Genomic DNA, 17,679 nt, shown 5'->3' with positions numbered 1-17,679 from the left:
GCAAGTTAAAAACAATAGTTTCATATTTTCATATCATTGTACAAGAAATAATGTATACATTATGAGGACATACTGTATCTAACAAGATATACTGTTAGACTCTTTGATTCTGTAAAACTAAATTGAAAAAAATAAATAAATAAATAAAAAATAAATAAAAAAAAAAAGAAAAAAAAAAATAAAATAAAATAAAATAAAATACTAGCAAACCGAAGCCAACAACATATTATATAAAAATTATATATCAAGACCAAGTAAGATTTAACCCCAGGGATTCAAGCTTAGTTTAATATCCAAAAATCAATACAATAAAAAAAATCACATGAACATCTCAATAGATACATAAACAGCATATGACAAATTCCAACACCCTTTCATGATAAAAACACTCAACAAACTAGGAATAGAGGACAACTTCAACATGATAAAGAGCATCTATTAAAAATCCATGGCTGGCCGGGCGCAGTGGCTCACGCCTGTAATCCTAGCACTCTGGGAGGCCGAGGTGGGCGGATCGTTTGAGCTCAGGAGTTCGAGACCAGCCTGAGCAAGAGCGAGACCCCATCTCTACTAAAAATAGAAAGAAATTATATGGACAGCTAAAAATATATATAGAAAAAATTAGCCAGGCATGGTGGTGCATGCCTGTAGTCCCAGCCACTCGGGAGGCTGAGACAGGAGGATCGCTTGAGCTCAGGAGTTTGAGGTTGCTGTGAGCTAAGCTGACGCCACGGCACTCACTCTAGCCTGGGCAACAGAGTGAGACTCTGTCTCAAAAAAAAAAAAAAAAAAAAATCCATGGCTAACAACATACTTAAGGAATAAAACAAAAATGTTCACTCTTACCACTTCTATTAAACATTGAACTGGAGGTTCTATGCAGGGCAATTAGGCAAGAAAAGGGAAGATAAGGCATCCAGATCAGAAGTGCTACAGATTGAATTGTGTCCCCCAGAAAGATGTATTATAGTCCAAATCCCCAATGCTGTGAATGTGACTTTATTTGGAAACGGGGTCTTCACAGATGTAATTAAGTTTAGATGAGGGTTAGGATTAACCCTAATCTGGTATGACTGGTGTCCTTAGGAGGAGGAGACACAGACATACACAAAGGAAGAATGTCATTAGCAATGGAAGCAGAAGTTGGAATTATGCTGCCATATGCCAAGGAATAACAAGGACTGCCGACAACCACCAGAAGGCAGGAGGAAAGGCATGGGATGGTTCTTCCTCAGATCCTCCACAAGGAATCAGCACTGGTTAACACCTTGATTTTGGACTTCTAGACTCTGGAACTGTGAGAGAATAAATTTTTGTGGTTTTTTTGTTGTGAGACAGAGCCTCCCTCTGTCACCACAGACAGAGTAACAATGGCATGATCATAGCTCACTATAACCTCATACTCCTGAATTCAAGCAATCCTCCTGCCTCAGCCTCCCAAGTAGCTGGGACTATAGGTGCCTGCCACCACACCCGGCTAACTTCTATTTTTTGTAGAGACAGGGTCTCACTCTTGCTCAGGCTAGTCTCAAACTCCTGACATCAAGAGATCCTCCCACCTCGGCCTCCCAGCCTGCTAGGATTACAGCCATGAGCCACCCCACCTGGCCTAATTTTTGTGGTTTTAGGTCACCTAGTTTGTGGTCTAGAGAGTTCTCAACTTAGGAGTTTTTAACTTTACAATAAGTTTATTGGGATGTAATCCCATCATAACTTGAAGGGCATCTATACTTTGTTATAGCTGTCCTAGAAAACTAACTAGAAAGGAAGAAGTCAAATTATCTCTATTTACAGATGACATGATCTTGCATATAGAAAATCCTAAATAATCCATTAAAAAACCATCAGAATAAGAGTCCAGCAAAGTTGCAGGATACAAGACTAATATATAAAAATCAATTGTATTCCAATACACTTGCGGTGAACAATCCAAAAATGAAATTAAGAAAACAATTCCATTGACAATAGCAACAAAAATGACAACATATTTTTAAATAAATTTAATGAAGGACACACCTTATAGTCTAAAAACTACAAAACATTGTTGAAAGAAAATAAAGATCTACATAAATGGGAAAACATCCCATGTTCACAGATGGAGTCTCAACATTGTTAAAGTTGCATCATCCCTCAAACTGATAAGCAGATGTAATGCAATCCAAATGAGAATCCTAGATGACTTCTTTGCAGAAATTGACATGATTTTAAAATTCAGGCCGGGCGCAGTGGCTCACGCCTGTAATCCTAGCACTCTGGGAGGCCGAGGTGGGCGGATCGTTTGAGCTCAGGAGTTCGAGACCAGCCTGAGTAAGAGCGAGACCCCATCTCTACTAAAAATAGAAAGGAATTATGTGGACAGCTAAAAATATATATAGAAAAAATTAGCCAGGCATGGTGGTGCATGCCTGTAGTCCCAGCTACTCGGGAGGCTGAGACAGGAGGATCCCTTGAGCTCAGGAGTTTGAGGTTGCTGTGAGCTAGGCTGACGCCACGGCACTCACTGTAGCCTGGGCAACAGAGTGAGACTCTGTCTCAAAAAAAAATAAATAAATAAATAAAAGAAAAAGAAAAAGAAAAAAAATTCATATGGAAGAGAAAGAGACCCACAATAGCCAAAACAATCCTGAAAATGAAGGAAGTAGAACTTATATTTCTCAATTCCAAAACTCACTGTAAAGCAACAATCAATATAGCATCACCAGCACCAGAATAGACATACAGATCAATAGAATAGAACGGAGAGTCCAGAAACAAACCTATACATCCATGGTAAACTGATTTTTTTGATAAAGGTACCAAGACCATTCACTGGAAAAAGAACAGTCTTTTCAAACAAATGGTGATAGGACAACTGGATAGCCACACGCAAAAGAATGAAGTTGGATAATGAAGTTAATCATACTATATACAAAAATTAACTCAAAATGTATCAAAGACTTAAATGCAGAAGCAAAATCCACAAAACTCTTAGAACAAAAATAGGCATAAATCTTCAGGACCTTGGATTTGGCAAAGGATTCTTAGATACAACACCAAAAGCATGAGCAACAAAAGAAAAAAATAGATAAACTGGACTTCATCAAAATTAAAACTTTTATGTTTTAAAGGAAACCACCAAGAAAGTGAAAGGACAACCCACAGAATAAGAGAAAATATTTACAAAACATATTTCTGATAAGGGACTTGTACTCAGAATATATTAATATAAACAATTCTTACAACTCCTTAAAAAGACAATTAGGCCAGGCACGGTGGCTCACGTCTGTAATCCTAGCACTCTGGGAGGCCGAGGCGGAAAGATCACTTGAGCTCAGGAGTTTGAGACCAGCCTGAGTAACAGTGAGACCCTGTCTCTACAAAAAAATAGAAAAATTAGCCAGGCATGGCGGCAAGCGCCTGTAGTCCCAGCTATTTGAGAGGCGGAGGCAGGAGGATCACTTGAGCCTAGGAATTTGAGGTTGCAGTGAGCTATGATGATGCTGCTGCACTCTAGCTGGGGCCAGAGAGTGAGACTTTGTCTCAAAAGAAAAAAAAAAAAAAAATAGCCCAGTAAAAAAATTAACAAAAGATCTAAAAAGACATTTCTCCAAAGAAGATATACAAATGGTCAATAAGCACATGAAAAGATGCTCAATATCACTAGTCACGGGCCAGGCGTGGTGGCTCAGGCCTATAATCCTAGCACTCTGGGAGGCTGAGGCAGGAGGATCACTCGAAGTCAGGAGTTCAAGACCAGCCTGAGCAAGAGCAAGACCCCATCTCTACTAAAAATAGATAGAAATTGGCCGGACAACTAAAAATATATAGAAAAAATTAGCCAGGCACGGTGGCACATGCCTATAGTCCCAGCTACTGAGGAGGCTAAAGCAAGAGGATTGCTTGAGCCTAGGAGTTTGAGATTGCTGTGAGCTAGGCTGACGCCAGGGCACTCTAGCCAGGCAATAGAGTAATATCCTATCTCAAAAAAAAATAATAAATAAAATATAAATAAATCACTAGTCACTAGGGAAACACCAATCAAAACCACAATGAGATGCCACTTCACACTTACTAGAATAGTTAGATCCCAAAAATCAAAGAACAAATGTTGGCAAGGATGTGAAAGAACAGGAAAACTTACACACTGTTGGTGGGAATGTGAAATGAAATAGCTGCTTAGGAAAACAATTTGGCAGTTCCTCGAATGACCCAGCAGTTACACTTCTAGGAATATCCCCAATAAAAATGAAAACATATATCCACACAAACACTTGTACATGAATGTTTATAGCAGTATTTTTTTATAATAGACAAAAGATGGAAACAACCCAAATGCTCATAAATGAATGAATAAACAAAATGTAGTGTAACCAGTATGGAATATTGTTTGGCTACAAAAAGGAATGAAGTACTAATACATACTGTAACACTGATGAATACTGAAAACATTAGAAGAAGCCAGACACAAAAGACCAGATTTTATAATTCAATTTCTACAAAATGCCGATAATACACATATCTATAGAGGAAAAAAAGTAGGTTACTGAAATGGGTTGTGGATCTGTTCTCCATGAGAGAATCCCTGATTTCTTCATGGAGCATGTATATAACAATTTTGATCATATTACCTGTTCTTCAATTTTGTGTTTTTATTCAAATGTTATCTTTTTTTTTTCTTTGAGAAATGCACTGTCACTACGTGGCAGGGTCCTTATGCTATTCTAACAACATGTATATATGTCTAAAGGAAGTTGTTTTGTTTACATATTTCTAAACATTTCATCTTTAACAAAATTGTTCAGAGAGGTTGTATTTACCTTCCCAAGGCTGGAAAGCAAGGGAATTTCCCAGTTTCCTAATTTTCCACCAGAGGAATATGTGTAAGTAGAAAAGTATTGACTACTTACATATAGTGTGTATGTATGTACACATATAAATTGTATGTTAAAGAGCTGATACTGATTTTCATATAATAATGTTAGGCAAAGGCCTCCCGGCATTTGAAGAGCAGGTTTTCATTTACATGTATTTTTGGGATAGAAAATAAAATTTATAAATATAGGCCCATTTCAAAGAGTAACACTTTTCTAACATAGAAGACCTTGTGTTCATAAGTCTGTCTGCTGCTAAAGGAGACTCTGTATATCAGTATTTTTAAGATAAAAATAGGTAACTGTGTAGGGTATTGTGGGACAGGTTATATGTAGCTGGCCTTCACATCGGTGAAATACCAGTCCCTGCTATTTCATCCTCAGGTGGTGATAGTGGGGTGCCAGGTTGGGGAGAAAGGAGATGATACAACTCAATCAGTGTTGCTACTAACTGTTCCCTTTGGGCTGAAACTTACGATGCTATTAAATTAGATTATCTTCCTTTTTTAAAAAAAAAAAAAAAAAGTGGGTTACTGGTTCCTTTCACCTGGGGAGAATTAGGAAGAAATGAGGAGTGACTGCTAATGGGTTTGTAAGGTTTCTTTTTGAGGTGATGAAAATGTCCTAAAATTGACTGCAGTTATGTTTGTACAACTCTGTGAATATAAGAAAAATAACTGAATCATGCACTTTAAATGGGTGAATTGTATGGTGTATGAATTATATCTCAATAAAGTTGTTTTAAAAAGTTACAATTCCAGCTCTTCACTTACAAAAACAAAATAAATACCAAATATGGAAGAATGCAAACAAAATACAACTAAATATATTTTTAAGTAATTTATATTTAATACAAATTTAATGCAACAGAATTTTAATGTAAAAATCTATGTGGTCCTAGCATTTTGGGAGGCTGAGGTAGGAAAATCACCTGAGGCCAAGAGTTGGAGACCAGCCTGGGCAATATAGCAAGACCCCATCTCTACAGAAAACATTTTTTAAAAAATTAGCAGGGTGTAGTGGTGCACACCTGTAGACCTAGCTACTAGGGATGCTGAGGTAAGAGGATCGCTTAAGCCCAGAGTTTGAGGCTATAGTGAGCTATGAACCAGCCACTGTACTCCTGTCTGGGCGACAGAGCAAGATCCTGTCTCACAAAAAAGAAAAAAATTCTGTAAGGATATTAAAAGTTTACCCACATACAAAAAGAAAAAAAAAAAAATCAATGCTTTCCAAGTCAAACATAAAACCTGTGGACTGTTCACTAGTTTTTACTGGTCATACTCACAGCTCCCTACATAAGAGAAATTAGCTAAGAACTATTTATAAACCTAAAGGTTCAAAATAAACTTCCAGTTTTTTAAACTAAACGAAGAATACAAGGCCAAAACATTAAAATAGATGCTTACAAATGACGATGCATTCAAATATTCTTCTTGTTTCATTTCCTGGGTAGTCACATCTGTGTTTGAGAGCTGATGCTGAACAACAGCTATGCATCCTATCTCTGGGACATTTACAGTTATTTCAAGCTGTCAAAATAAAGTTTTATTATTTCATTTTGGCATACTATAAACAGCAAAACAAAACCTCATTTTCCACATTAGTAAAATGAAATGTTAAAATGAAGAAATAATCCATATTCATACACAATTAAGAAACTAAAATGGGCCTGGCTCATGCCTACAATCCCAGCACTTGGGGAGACCAAGGTGGGGAGATCACTTGAGACCAGGAGTTCAAGACCAGCCTGGGCAACATAACAAGACTTCGTCTCTACAAAAAATAGAAAAATTAGTCAGGTGTGGTAGTTTGTGGTTGCAGTGAGCTACGATGATGCCACTGCACCCTAGCCCAGACAACAGAGAGAAAACTTGTCTCAAAAAAAAAAGGAAGAGAAGAAACTGAAATGTAGTAATTCTTTTTTTATACAGACACACACAGTCTCATTCTGTTGCCCATGCTGGAGGTACAGTGGCATGATGACAGGTCACTGCTACCTCAAATTCCTGGGCTCATGCGAGTCTCCTGCCTCAGCCTCCGGAGTAGCTAGGGACTACAGGTGCACGCCACCACGTCCAGCAAATTTTTATTTATTTTTATTTATTTACTTATTTATTTTTTTAGAGATGGGGTCTTGCTATGTTGCCCAGGCTGGTCTCAAATTCCTGGGCTCAAGTGATACTCCTGCTTTGGTCTCCCAAAGTGCTGGGATTACAGGCAGGAGCCACTTTGCCCAGCCTGAAATATAGTAATTCTTAAACTGATTGACAGCAACTTGATAGAAGTAAACATTTAAGGTTTTTTTCTTTTTTTTTTTTTCAGGGAGTCTGTGACTAACATAACCAGTAAGCAAAATTTCTAAGGCTAATCTTCTTAGTGTCTGGCATTTCATTTACCATTTTCCCCACTTTGCCCTAACTTTCCCCTAATTTCTCTCATCAGTCTGTTAATATCTATGGAGTACTTCCTAAAAACTAGAGGGGATACAAGGTCAAATAAGACAAGTTTGGTTCCTGCCCTCAATGAACTCACAATCTAAGAGATCAGACATGTAATCAACTAACTATACATTGTCATAAATGCTATAATAGAGATGAGTTGAAAGCACTTAAAAAGATTTATTATCCTGTCCTCCTGTGACAACTATCCTATCCTACAACCCCAAATAAAAACAATTACTGTATGATTATATGAGGTTCCTAGAGTAGTCAAATTCATACAGACAAAAAGTAGAATGATGGTTACCAAACGCTGAGGGCAGGGGTGAGGTGGGAGGGTTTAATGCGTACAGAATTTGTTTCACAAGACGAAAATAGTTCTGTGGATGCATGTTAGTGATGGTAGTACAACATGTACATATGAATGTACTTAATGCCACCGAACTGTACACTTAAAAATAGTTAAGATGGGAAATTATATATGTATTCTACCACAATTTAAAAAAAAAAAGAATGAAAAAAATGTCGCTTCTACCTTCTCTATCAACCAGAACTCAGCCTGAGCTTATTACAAAGAGTTAATAGAAAAAAACCTGCCAAAATGTTTTAAAAGTTAATCAGAAAGTAGATTAAGCGGTTCCCAAATACAAGTGCCAACAGATTTCTATTGTTATTGTTATACTGATTCCCTTACTGGATCTAGGCCACAGGAGCTGAGTAATCACAAGAGGTCACACAAGCCTCCTTCTATTGATTCCTTAAGCTATTCACTAGGCCCCAAACAAATTATATTTGGTAGAGGTTATTTAGAGAATGAACTCTTTAAATCCCAATGATCACTAAACGAATAAATAATGATCCATTAAAAGAAAAAGGAGGGAAAGGACCAAGTAAGATACAATACCAAGGATTCAAAAAAACAAACTACCTCTTCCATTGTTTCCTCAATCTGAGCAGAAACAGGTTCAGGAGATCTGAGACCAACAGGTACAAACACTGGAGCTTTGTTTACTTCTTCTGGAGCAAGATGATAGCTTTCTTCTTCATAGTCAGACTCAAAATCCTCAGCATCATCGTCTTCCTCCTGGGAAGCCCGAAGAGTCACCAGCATGGCCTTGGAAGCCCTAGGTTCCTTCTTAGAGGTCTTACCCCGAATTCGTTTTGATCCACGCCCTTTGGTAACATTCGGTTTAATCTTTCTATGCATTCTCCTTTCACTATGATCTACCTCACATTCAGATGCAGAAGAGACAGTTCTTCGATCAGGAGCAATTTTGGAGGAATTTGATTCTTTCAACAGTTGTGGACACCTGGATGTTTAAGCAAAATAAGAATTTTGGTCCTATATGCACAAGGATAATTTTAATAAAAACCAAATAAGAGTGAAATCCCAGTTCCAGTCATTAAAATGAGAACTACCACCATCTGTTCTTTTAAAACCTTATGATGTGAAAATAAAGGAATTAACTACTACTTAGTTTCTCATTCAGAGTTAATTCTTAGTTATCTAACTCTAAATTTTTCATAGTAAGTTTTCAATTCTGGGCTGTTTTTTCCCATAATAGGAATGTAGAGATCAAATAAATACAAAACTAAAACTTGTTAGAAGAAAAAGGGATAAAACACACAGAACCAATACAGAACAGGGGATTGAAAAGTGATACTGATTTATCCTCCCGGGTAAACAGATTAGGTTAAAAGGGAGGAGGCAGAAATCCATCAAAGCAATGCTGTTTTTTAGGACTTAGGTTCCCTTCTACTTTTTTTGAAAACTATAGAAGTAGGGTACTCTTCATTTGTGTCTGTGACCCCATTTGAATTAGCACCCTAATTACTTAGGTGATACACACTACCTCTTTGGTCAGCCTTCTATTCATGTCTAATAGACTCAACATCAAGAAATTTTAAACTTGAGAAAGAAAAATCCTCCTAAGAAGATCATAAAAAAGTAAATTGTAGTAAATAACAATCAAACATGGGGAAAAAACAGACCTGTCAATAAAAACAGCCTCTACTTCTATTAACAAGCCATCTTTTTGTTCTGTCAGTAAGTTAAGGTAGGACATTTATGAACAGTAAGTGATTTTTATTTCCTACTCTGAAAGTATTTGTTAAATAAAACGTTACCTTGTTATTTTACTGAGATACTGCTCTTCAACGACTGAAGACATAGAATTATCTCCTATAACTTCCTCTCCAACCCTTCCCGATGGTCCAACTTCTAATTCAGCATGTTTCTGGGCCAAATCAGACTCTTTGGAACCTATATAATCTTTTCTTGCTGAAACCTCCAGAGATGTCAGAAATTCAGCCTTTTCCTTAAATTTAAAAGAAGAAATTAGCTAATATTACTCCAGAAACAATCTTTATGTTAATTTCATTTTGTGGTTTGACCTAAACCTCTAAGCTTACACCTGCACACAAGTGATGAGTTGCTAAATTTTTTTTTTTTTTTGGGGGGGAGACAAAGTCTCGCTCTATTGCCCAGGCTAGAGTGCCATGGCGTTACCCTAGCTCACAGCAACCTCAAACTCCTGGACTTAAGCAATCCTTCTGCCTTAGCCTCCCGAGTAGCTGGGACTACAGGCATGCGCCACCATGCCTGGCTAATTTTTTATATACATTTTTAGTTGTCCAGATAATTTTTCTATTTTTTAGTAGAGACAGGGTCTCGCTCTTGCTCAGCTGGTCTCAAACTCCTGACCTCAAGCCATCCTCCCACCTCAGCCTCCCAGAGTGCTAGGATTACAGGCCTGAGCCACCGCGCCCAGCCTCTGAGTTGCTAAATTTTTATAATACTGGAAAGTCACCCACTTTTCATGAACATAGTTACAGTATAAAATTTAAAAAAATTTTTTTTTCTAAACTTACTTTCAGAAGGAGCTGGGTGTCAGAATCTCCTTGCTGCAGTAAATTATCTTCTGGCTTGCTTGCTGCACTCTGATCTGCTATGCCTTTCTCTCTGTCTGGATCCTCTTTCTTACTGTGTGCTCTTCCCAAATTTGGCTTAGCCTTTTGGAATTTCCTTCTTATCATTTGTGCTGGACTGGGAACATATGGTTTATTTTCATGTCTAGAATGAAGTACAAATCATGTTGAAGAACAAAACCAGAATTTCTTGTTGATTTAACAGCTGTTAAACAATTTTGGATAGAAACCAATTCTATGTTCAAAAGGCTACAAAACCAAGCATGTAAAACAAAACTACACATTGCTGATAAGAAAGGAAAAACATAAAACCTTTAAAGCTTCCATTTTCTGTATGGCCTGAAGAATTTTACAATAATATTAGTCTTTTTTTTCATTCATTGATTCTAGTATGTAATTTTACGCTACTTCAAAAGTAATATTCACAGAAATAATCAGATACCAAAAAAATGTCAGTAGCTGAAGATGGATCTCATAATGGTACTTTAAACAAATGCTTTCACTGGTCCCCAAAGTGTGAACAAATATACAAGTCATAACCACTTTGGTCCTTCTGGATCAAGATCAGGCTTGAGAGCTAGAATCTATTCTCCCACTACATGCCTGAAAGATCATTGAAAAGAGTTTATTGACAGCCAATGTCATAGAGTTTTCAATATAACCCATTTGTACCTGCCAAATCAGACAAAGACAAGGTTTTAACAGTCAAAAGAGCAGCCACAGCTCCCAAGGCAACCCAAACAGCTATATTAAGGTTTCCCGGAATATAGTAACTAACAAGGATCTGAATTAGGAAGTTTAAAAACTAACATAAACCTGGATTTTTATAAAGAATGATGGGGTATGTAAGTATCTATAATGAGTCCTCTGAAAGATCTATATTAAAAACTAATCTTAAGTAATATTTCTAAATAAATTAGCTAGAAGAGAAGGTAGTTCACACATTTCCAAATGTACCAACCTTACTAAGCTCTAGCAGTGAAACACCAAGGAAGTTTGGAGGAATTTCTAAGAAGGTCATGATGCTGGCTAATACGTGTCAGTGTTGGCTAATGTATTTGGGAAAACATACTTAAGTATAAGCTATTCACAATCAAGTATGATTATCCAAAGCTATTTAAGAATAAAATATACATAAGCCCAATGTACTGAGGTCAAAATGGATACAGAAGTCTGGACATAAGAATAAACTAATTTAAAAACTATACAGAGATAGATAGTCTTAGTTACAGCACAGCTAACAGCTGTAATAAATGTCAAGAACTAAAAAAGGTTAAAAAAGTGGGAGGTGATGGATTTCTACCCAAGAAATGTAAAATTAGATCTTTCTCATTAAGAAATCCAAAAGCTAAGCATAAAACAATTTGAAATATATTAATAAAAATTTCTTTCAGGAAACACTGCCTATATAAATGCAAGAATCTGCTAGTCTGAAAGTCATAAATCCTAAAAACTAAACTGTCAGTGTTACTTCAAGTAAGTCATTTAAATCCTCTAGTTCTATTTAGTCAATTATAAATGAGAGCACTGGGAGCGGCTGACCTCAGAAGGTCACTAGTATTTTAAAGGCTTATTTAGGGTAAAAATCAAAATCCTTACAGTAGTCCTACATAACCTATCCTTCTTCACCCTCCGCCTTTACCTCCCATACATCTACCATTCTTCCTTCCTCTCTGTCCCACATTGGCCTCTTTACTGTTCCTCAAGCAAGCCAGGCATACTCTTGCCTTGGTGTTTTTTAATTATTGTTCCCTCTTCCTGGACATCTGGCTTGACATGCTGCTTCCCTTCTTTCAGGTCTTTTCTCCAATGGTACCCTCTGAATGAAGCATTCTCTAGTCACTGCTAATTAAAAATTGAACCCCCAATCATGATACTCAATACTAATCATGTCACTTAAACGTTCAGTTTTAGAAAACGAAGAAATGGCTTGGTAAGGGAACTTGAAATTAATGTAAACTAAAAATTGGCCTTAATCTAGAAATGAAGGCAATATAAAAAGGCTTTTCAATGCACAAAGGAAACAATAAAGTAAAAAGACAATCTATATAATGGGAGAAAATATTTGCAAACTATCCATCTGACAAAGGATTAATGAGAATATATAAGGAACTCAATAGCAAAAAAAAAAATTCCGATTAAAAAATGGGCGAAAGACTTGAATAGACATTTCTCAAATGAAGGCATACAAATAGTCAACAAGTATATGAAAACATGCTCAACATCATTAATCATCAGAGAAATGCAAATCAAAACCACACTGAGATACCATCTCAACCCAGTTAAAATGGCTACTATCAAAAGGACAAAAAATAACAAATACTGGGAAGGGTAGAGTGGCTCATGCCTATAATCCCAGCACTTTGGAGGCTGAGGCAGAGGATCGCTTGAGGCCAAGCATTCCACATCAGCCTGGGCAACACAGCAAGACCTCGTTTCTACAAAAAAGAAAAATAATAAATATTGCCAAGGATGTAGACAGAGGGGAATGCTTATACACTATTGGTGGGCATGTAAAGTAAGTAGTACAGTCATCATGAAAAACAGTATAGAGGTTCCTCAAAAAACTAAAAATAGAATTACCATAGGATTCAACAATCCCCAACGTTAGGTATATATCCAAAAGAAAGGAAATCAGTATATCAAAAGACTGTAGTCCCGAGCCCCCGGGCCTCCCACTGGTACAAGTCAGCGGCATGTTAGGGACTGGGCCACTGTAGCCATCCACTCCACCCACCCCCATCCCACTGTCTGGGGAAAAACTGTCTTCCATGAAGCTGGTCCCTGGTGCCAAAAAGGTTGGGGACCTCTGAAAAAGATATCTGCACTCCCATGTTTATTGTAGCACTGTTCACAATAGATAAGATATGGAATCAACCCAAGTGTCCATCAACAGACAAATAAAGAAAATGTGGGGGTGTGTGTGTGTGTGTGTATATATATAATAAAATATTATTCAGCCATACAAAAGAATGAAATCCTGTCATTTGCAGCAACATGGATGGAGCTGGAGGTCATTATGTTAAGTGAAATAAGCCAGGCACAGAAAGACAAATATGATGTGTTCTCATTCATATGTGGAAGCTAGAAAAATGGATCTCATCTACAGAGTAGAATCGTGCTTACCAAAGGCTGGGAAGGGAAGGGGTGTGAGGGAGTATCATGAGAAGCTGGTTAATGAGTACAACAATGCAGTTAGATAGAAGGAATAAGTTCTAATATTCAATAGTACACTATGGAAATTATAATTGACAATAATTTATTGTATATTTCAAAATAGCTAGAAGAGTTGTAATGTTCCCAACAAAAAGAAAAATGAGGTGATAGATATCCCAATTAGCCTGACTTGATCATTACACATTGCAAGAATGTATCAAAATATCACATGTAGCCAAAAAATATGTATCAATTAAAAAATGTTTAAAAGGCTTTTCAAGACAAAACAAAGGAAACAAAAGAAATCCATACTAAAAAAAAAAAAAGCTTCACTTTAGAAACCTATCTAAATGAAAGCAAATTATTTAAAGCCATCTAAAATCCATAGCATCACATGTTCAGACAGATGATGTAACAGCCCAAATTCTATTTCTATGGCTTCACTTAACCAGAGACAGCAAAAAAAGGATACTATAATATTTTTGGCATTTCCTCAAAAAGCTAATGTCATTCTTAAAGGAAGCTGGAATATTCATAAGTGCTGAAGACATTCTTTCTAAAGGAAAAGTAATAAATACTTCACTAAAACATGTTCTACTTACAAAGACAGGAGATTAGATGGACCATGAATTATATACAGAAAGGAAAGGTGTTCTTAACCAAAGAAACACATTCTGCTTTAACATCAATAATAATAAAGCATCATACATCTCAGTGGTAGATAATAAAAATAATAATAAAGCAGATTTCAAGTGATAAAAGTGGTAATGCTAAAATTTCTTCACCCTACTAGCTCATCTCATTTAAAAGATATCATTCTTACCATGTGGCGTGGATGTATTACCTCTAAAAACAGTATATACTAAATACTTCATATCACTTCCTATTTATGAGTGTTAGTAGTAATCAATTTCTAAAAAAGATACAAAGAACTTTTGTATGCTATAAAAGTTTAGTTTTAATACCAAAAATGAGGATGCTTTCCAAACTTTTCAGAGAAATTACAAATTATGAGGACATCAGCTATGCAATTCTTTTAGTAGTTCAGAAGCAAGATTTAAAATACTCTAGTTGCATAAGTAATTATCACTTTATCCTTTCATAAAATCTTCAGCATGCGAAATTACATAAAATCGAGTAATGCAAAAATTCAACCTCTATCTTTGAAAAGTTTTATGCTTTTTCATTAATAGAAAACTCACCTCATCTTTTCATCTAAAACATTTGTTTTGTTATCATGAAGGTTTTCTACAAGAACCACATGACTTTGATTTTCATACATTCCACACTCTGAAACTTTGGAAGAGATAACTTCAACTTCAGTTCCAATTTGAGAATTTGGCTGAAAAGATAAAAAAAAAATCACATGAGTGTAGTTTTTCTTTCTTAATAGCAGAACATAGCTCCTAAAATATTTTAATCATTAAGAAATATATTTTGTTTTTAAAATTAAGATTCAGATTGGGGCCGGCGCGGAGGCTCACACCTGCAATCCTATCACTCTTAGAGGCTGAGGCAGGAGGATCACTTGAGGTAAGGAGTTCAAGACCAGCCTGAGAAAGAGTGAGACCCCATCTCCACCAAAAATAGAAAAAATTAGTTGGGCATGGTGGCTTGTGCCTGTAGTCCTGGCTGCTGCGGCGGGTATGGGACTGAAGCAGGAGGAATGCTCAAGCCCAGGAGTGTGAGGTTGCAGTGAGCTATGATGATGCCACTGCACTCCAGCCTGGGTAACAGAGCAAGACTCTGTATCAAAAAAAAAAGAAGAAGATTCAGACTGGGTATATAACATTCATGTTCTGCTGCCAAAACAAGAATGCCTAGCTGAGAGAGAACGTTTCAAAGATTATTGCAGTAATACGTTTATAAAATGTTTTAAAAGCTACAACAGCCATCTGCTGTGAATTAAAAAATAAAAAATAGCAGGGCTTGGTGGCTCATGCCTGCAACCCCAGCAACTTGGGAGGCTGAGGTGGTGTTTGAGACATGACTGGGCAAAACAGTGAGACCTCCAACTCTGAAAAAAAAAAAAAAAATAAGAAAAATGATCGAACCACACAGCACTCCAGCTTAGGTGAGACAATGCCTCTAAAATAATGATAATCGCAACAGTAATAATAATAGTAAGTTTAATTTTTTTTGTTCTTTCTTAAATTTTTTGGTTGAAACAAGGATTACAATCACTTGAAATCTAAATTTTGTCTTAGTAGACAGAAAAAAAGACAGAAAAATAAGAACTACCTAAAATGGACATTTTTAGGCATTATACTTCTAAGACTTTTTTTCTAGTATCAAAAGATCCATCAATAAAAGACAGGTTAGGCCGGGCACCGTGGCTCACGCCTATAATCCTAGCACTCTGGGAGGCCGAGGCGGGAGGATCACTTGAGGTCAGGAGTTCGAGACCAGCCCGAGCAAGAGCAAGACGCCGTCTCTACTAAAAGAAATAGAAAGAAATGATCTGGACAGCTAAAATTACATATACAGAAAAAATTAGCTGGGCATGGTGGCTCATGCCTGTAGTCCCAGCTACTCGAGAGGCTGAGGCAGAAGGATTGCTTAAGCCCAAGAGTTTGAGGTTGCTGTGAGCTAGGCTGATGCCACAGCACTCTAGCCCAGGCAACAGAGCGAGACTCTGTCTCAAAAAAAAAAAAAAAGAAATTTATTTGGACAGCTAAAAATATATATAGAAAAAAATTAGCTGGGCATGGTGGCACATGGCTGTAGTCCCAGCTACTCAGGAGGCTGAGGCAGAAGGATTGCTTAAGCCCAGGAGTTTGAGGTTGCTGTGAGCTAGGCTGATGCCACAGCACTCTAGCCCAGGCAACAGAGCAAGACTCTGTCTCTAAAAAAAAAAAAAAAAAGACTGGTTAAATGGTCATTCAAAACAGTATAATGTTATGCAGCCAATTATGTGCCTTCATATTTCCTGATACAGAAACCCACTTCCCAGAGCATTAAGTGAATAACAGAAAGGTATAAAATAATATGTATACAATGATTTTATTGTTTAAATGTACATATGTGTGCCCATATATGTGCATGGAAATAAATCCAGTAAGACAGGTCAAAGGTTTTCAGTGGTTATCTCAGGGCAGAAAGATTTGGGGTATTTATTATATCACTTTGTAGTAACTGAATATTTCACAATTAATAGCTTTATTAGTTTAAAAAAATCTATTTTCACTTTTTAAAAAATATCCAGAATAGTAAATCTGGAACAAAACTGGATACTGTATTCATCGCATAGAGTAAGTGTCAAATGCCTATATTCTGATCCAAGTCTGAGCTGTATCATCTGATATTTTAATATGTATTTAAAAGGCTCCATTTAATTACATAATGAGAACTCACCATAGTCAGGACTTTGTTTTTAATTTCATCTTTCTGTACTATTGTTCTTTCTTCCTTAATTACACCTTTCGTTTCACCTTTTCCTACCATTTGCCTCTGTGCAGCCTTTCTTATGTTTGGTCTGGGTCTCTGAAGTCGGCCCCTCAAAGGTTGAGCATTTTGGATAATACTTTCCTTCATATCTGGTTGGAAAGTGCTTACATTATGAGTCCTAGAAAAGGGAACAGGGAGTAAGAGAGAGAGCTTGACTGTAAAAAGTTGAAAAAATATAAAATTTGAATCTCTAATAAACTCTCTATAAAAATATGTTTGTACCATTAAAGGAAAATTACATTCTGGTCATAAACATATTTTATTTTATAAAAGAAATTAGTTATTCCAATTCTCAAAGGGTAATAAACTTTTATTATGTACCTAGAGTAGCCAAATCTATAGACAGAAAGTAGAATGGTGGTTGCCAGAACTGGAAGAAGGGGGGAATGGAGAATTAACATTTAATGGGTACAGAGTTTCAGTTTGAGAAGATAAAAAACCTCTGGAGATGGACGGTAGTGGTGCTTGCACTACAATGTAAGTGTATTTAATGCTACTGGACTGTACCTTAAAAGGGTTAAAATCATAAATTTCATGTATGTATTTTGTCAATTTTTAAAAAGGTAATGAATATATAGCTTATATACATACAGGTTAAGTATCCCTTACCCATAATGCTCAGGACCAGAAGTGTTTCCAATTTTGGATTTTTTTTCAAATTTTGGAATATTTGCAGTTATACTTATTGGTTGAGCATCTCTAATTTGAAAATCTGAAATGGTCCAATGAGCATTTCCTTTGTGTGTCATGCCAGCTCTCAAAAAGTTTTGACTTTTGGAATATTAGATGTTCAGATTAGGGATGCTCAACCTGTATTTTTTTTTTAACACATTGCTCTTTATAGTATCTTAAGCAGC

General features: G+C 36.5%; 1 protein-coding gene across 1 annotated transcript in view; it reads right to left on the bottom strand.

The window, feature by feature from the left end:
• The window catches only part of BDP1 (BDP1 general transcription factor IIIB subunit), an 83,113-nt gene that overhangs the window by 21,519 nt on the left and 43,915 nt on the right, over nt 1-17,679 (bottom strand). Inside the window, exons 21-26 of the mRNA XM_069492244.1 lie at nt 16,730-16,940; nt 14,578-14,717; nt 10,163-10,364; nt 9,419-9,609; nt 8,220-8,601; nt 6,260-6,382 (exon numbers count right to left, since the gene is read on the bottom strand). Of these exons, the coding sequence (XP_069348345.1) occupies nt 6,260-6,382; nt 8,220-8,601; nt 9,419-9,609; nt 10,163-10,364; nt 14,578-14,717; nt 16,730-16,940 (1,249 nt within the window). The remainder of the gene's footprint in view (nt 1-6,259; nt 6,383-8,219; nt 8,602-9,418; nt 9,610-10,162; nt 10,365-14,577; nt 14,718-16,729; nt 16,941-17,679) is intronic.

The sequence above is a fragment of the Eulemur rufifrons genome, chromosome 17 (assembly GCF_041146395.1).
Source record: "Eulemur rufifrons isolate Redbay chromosome 17, OSU_ERuf_1, whole genome shotgun sequence".
NCBI classification, from domain to species: Eukaryota; Metazoa; Chordata; class Mammalia; order Primates; family Lemuridae; genus Eulemur; species Eulemur rufifrons.
Note: the sequence above shows the minus strand (reverse complement) of the source record. Positions and strands in the feature narration are given on the sequence as shown.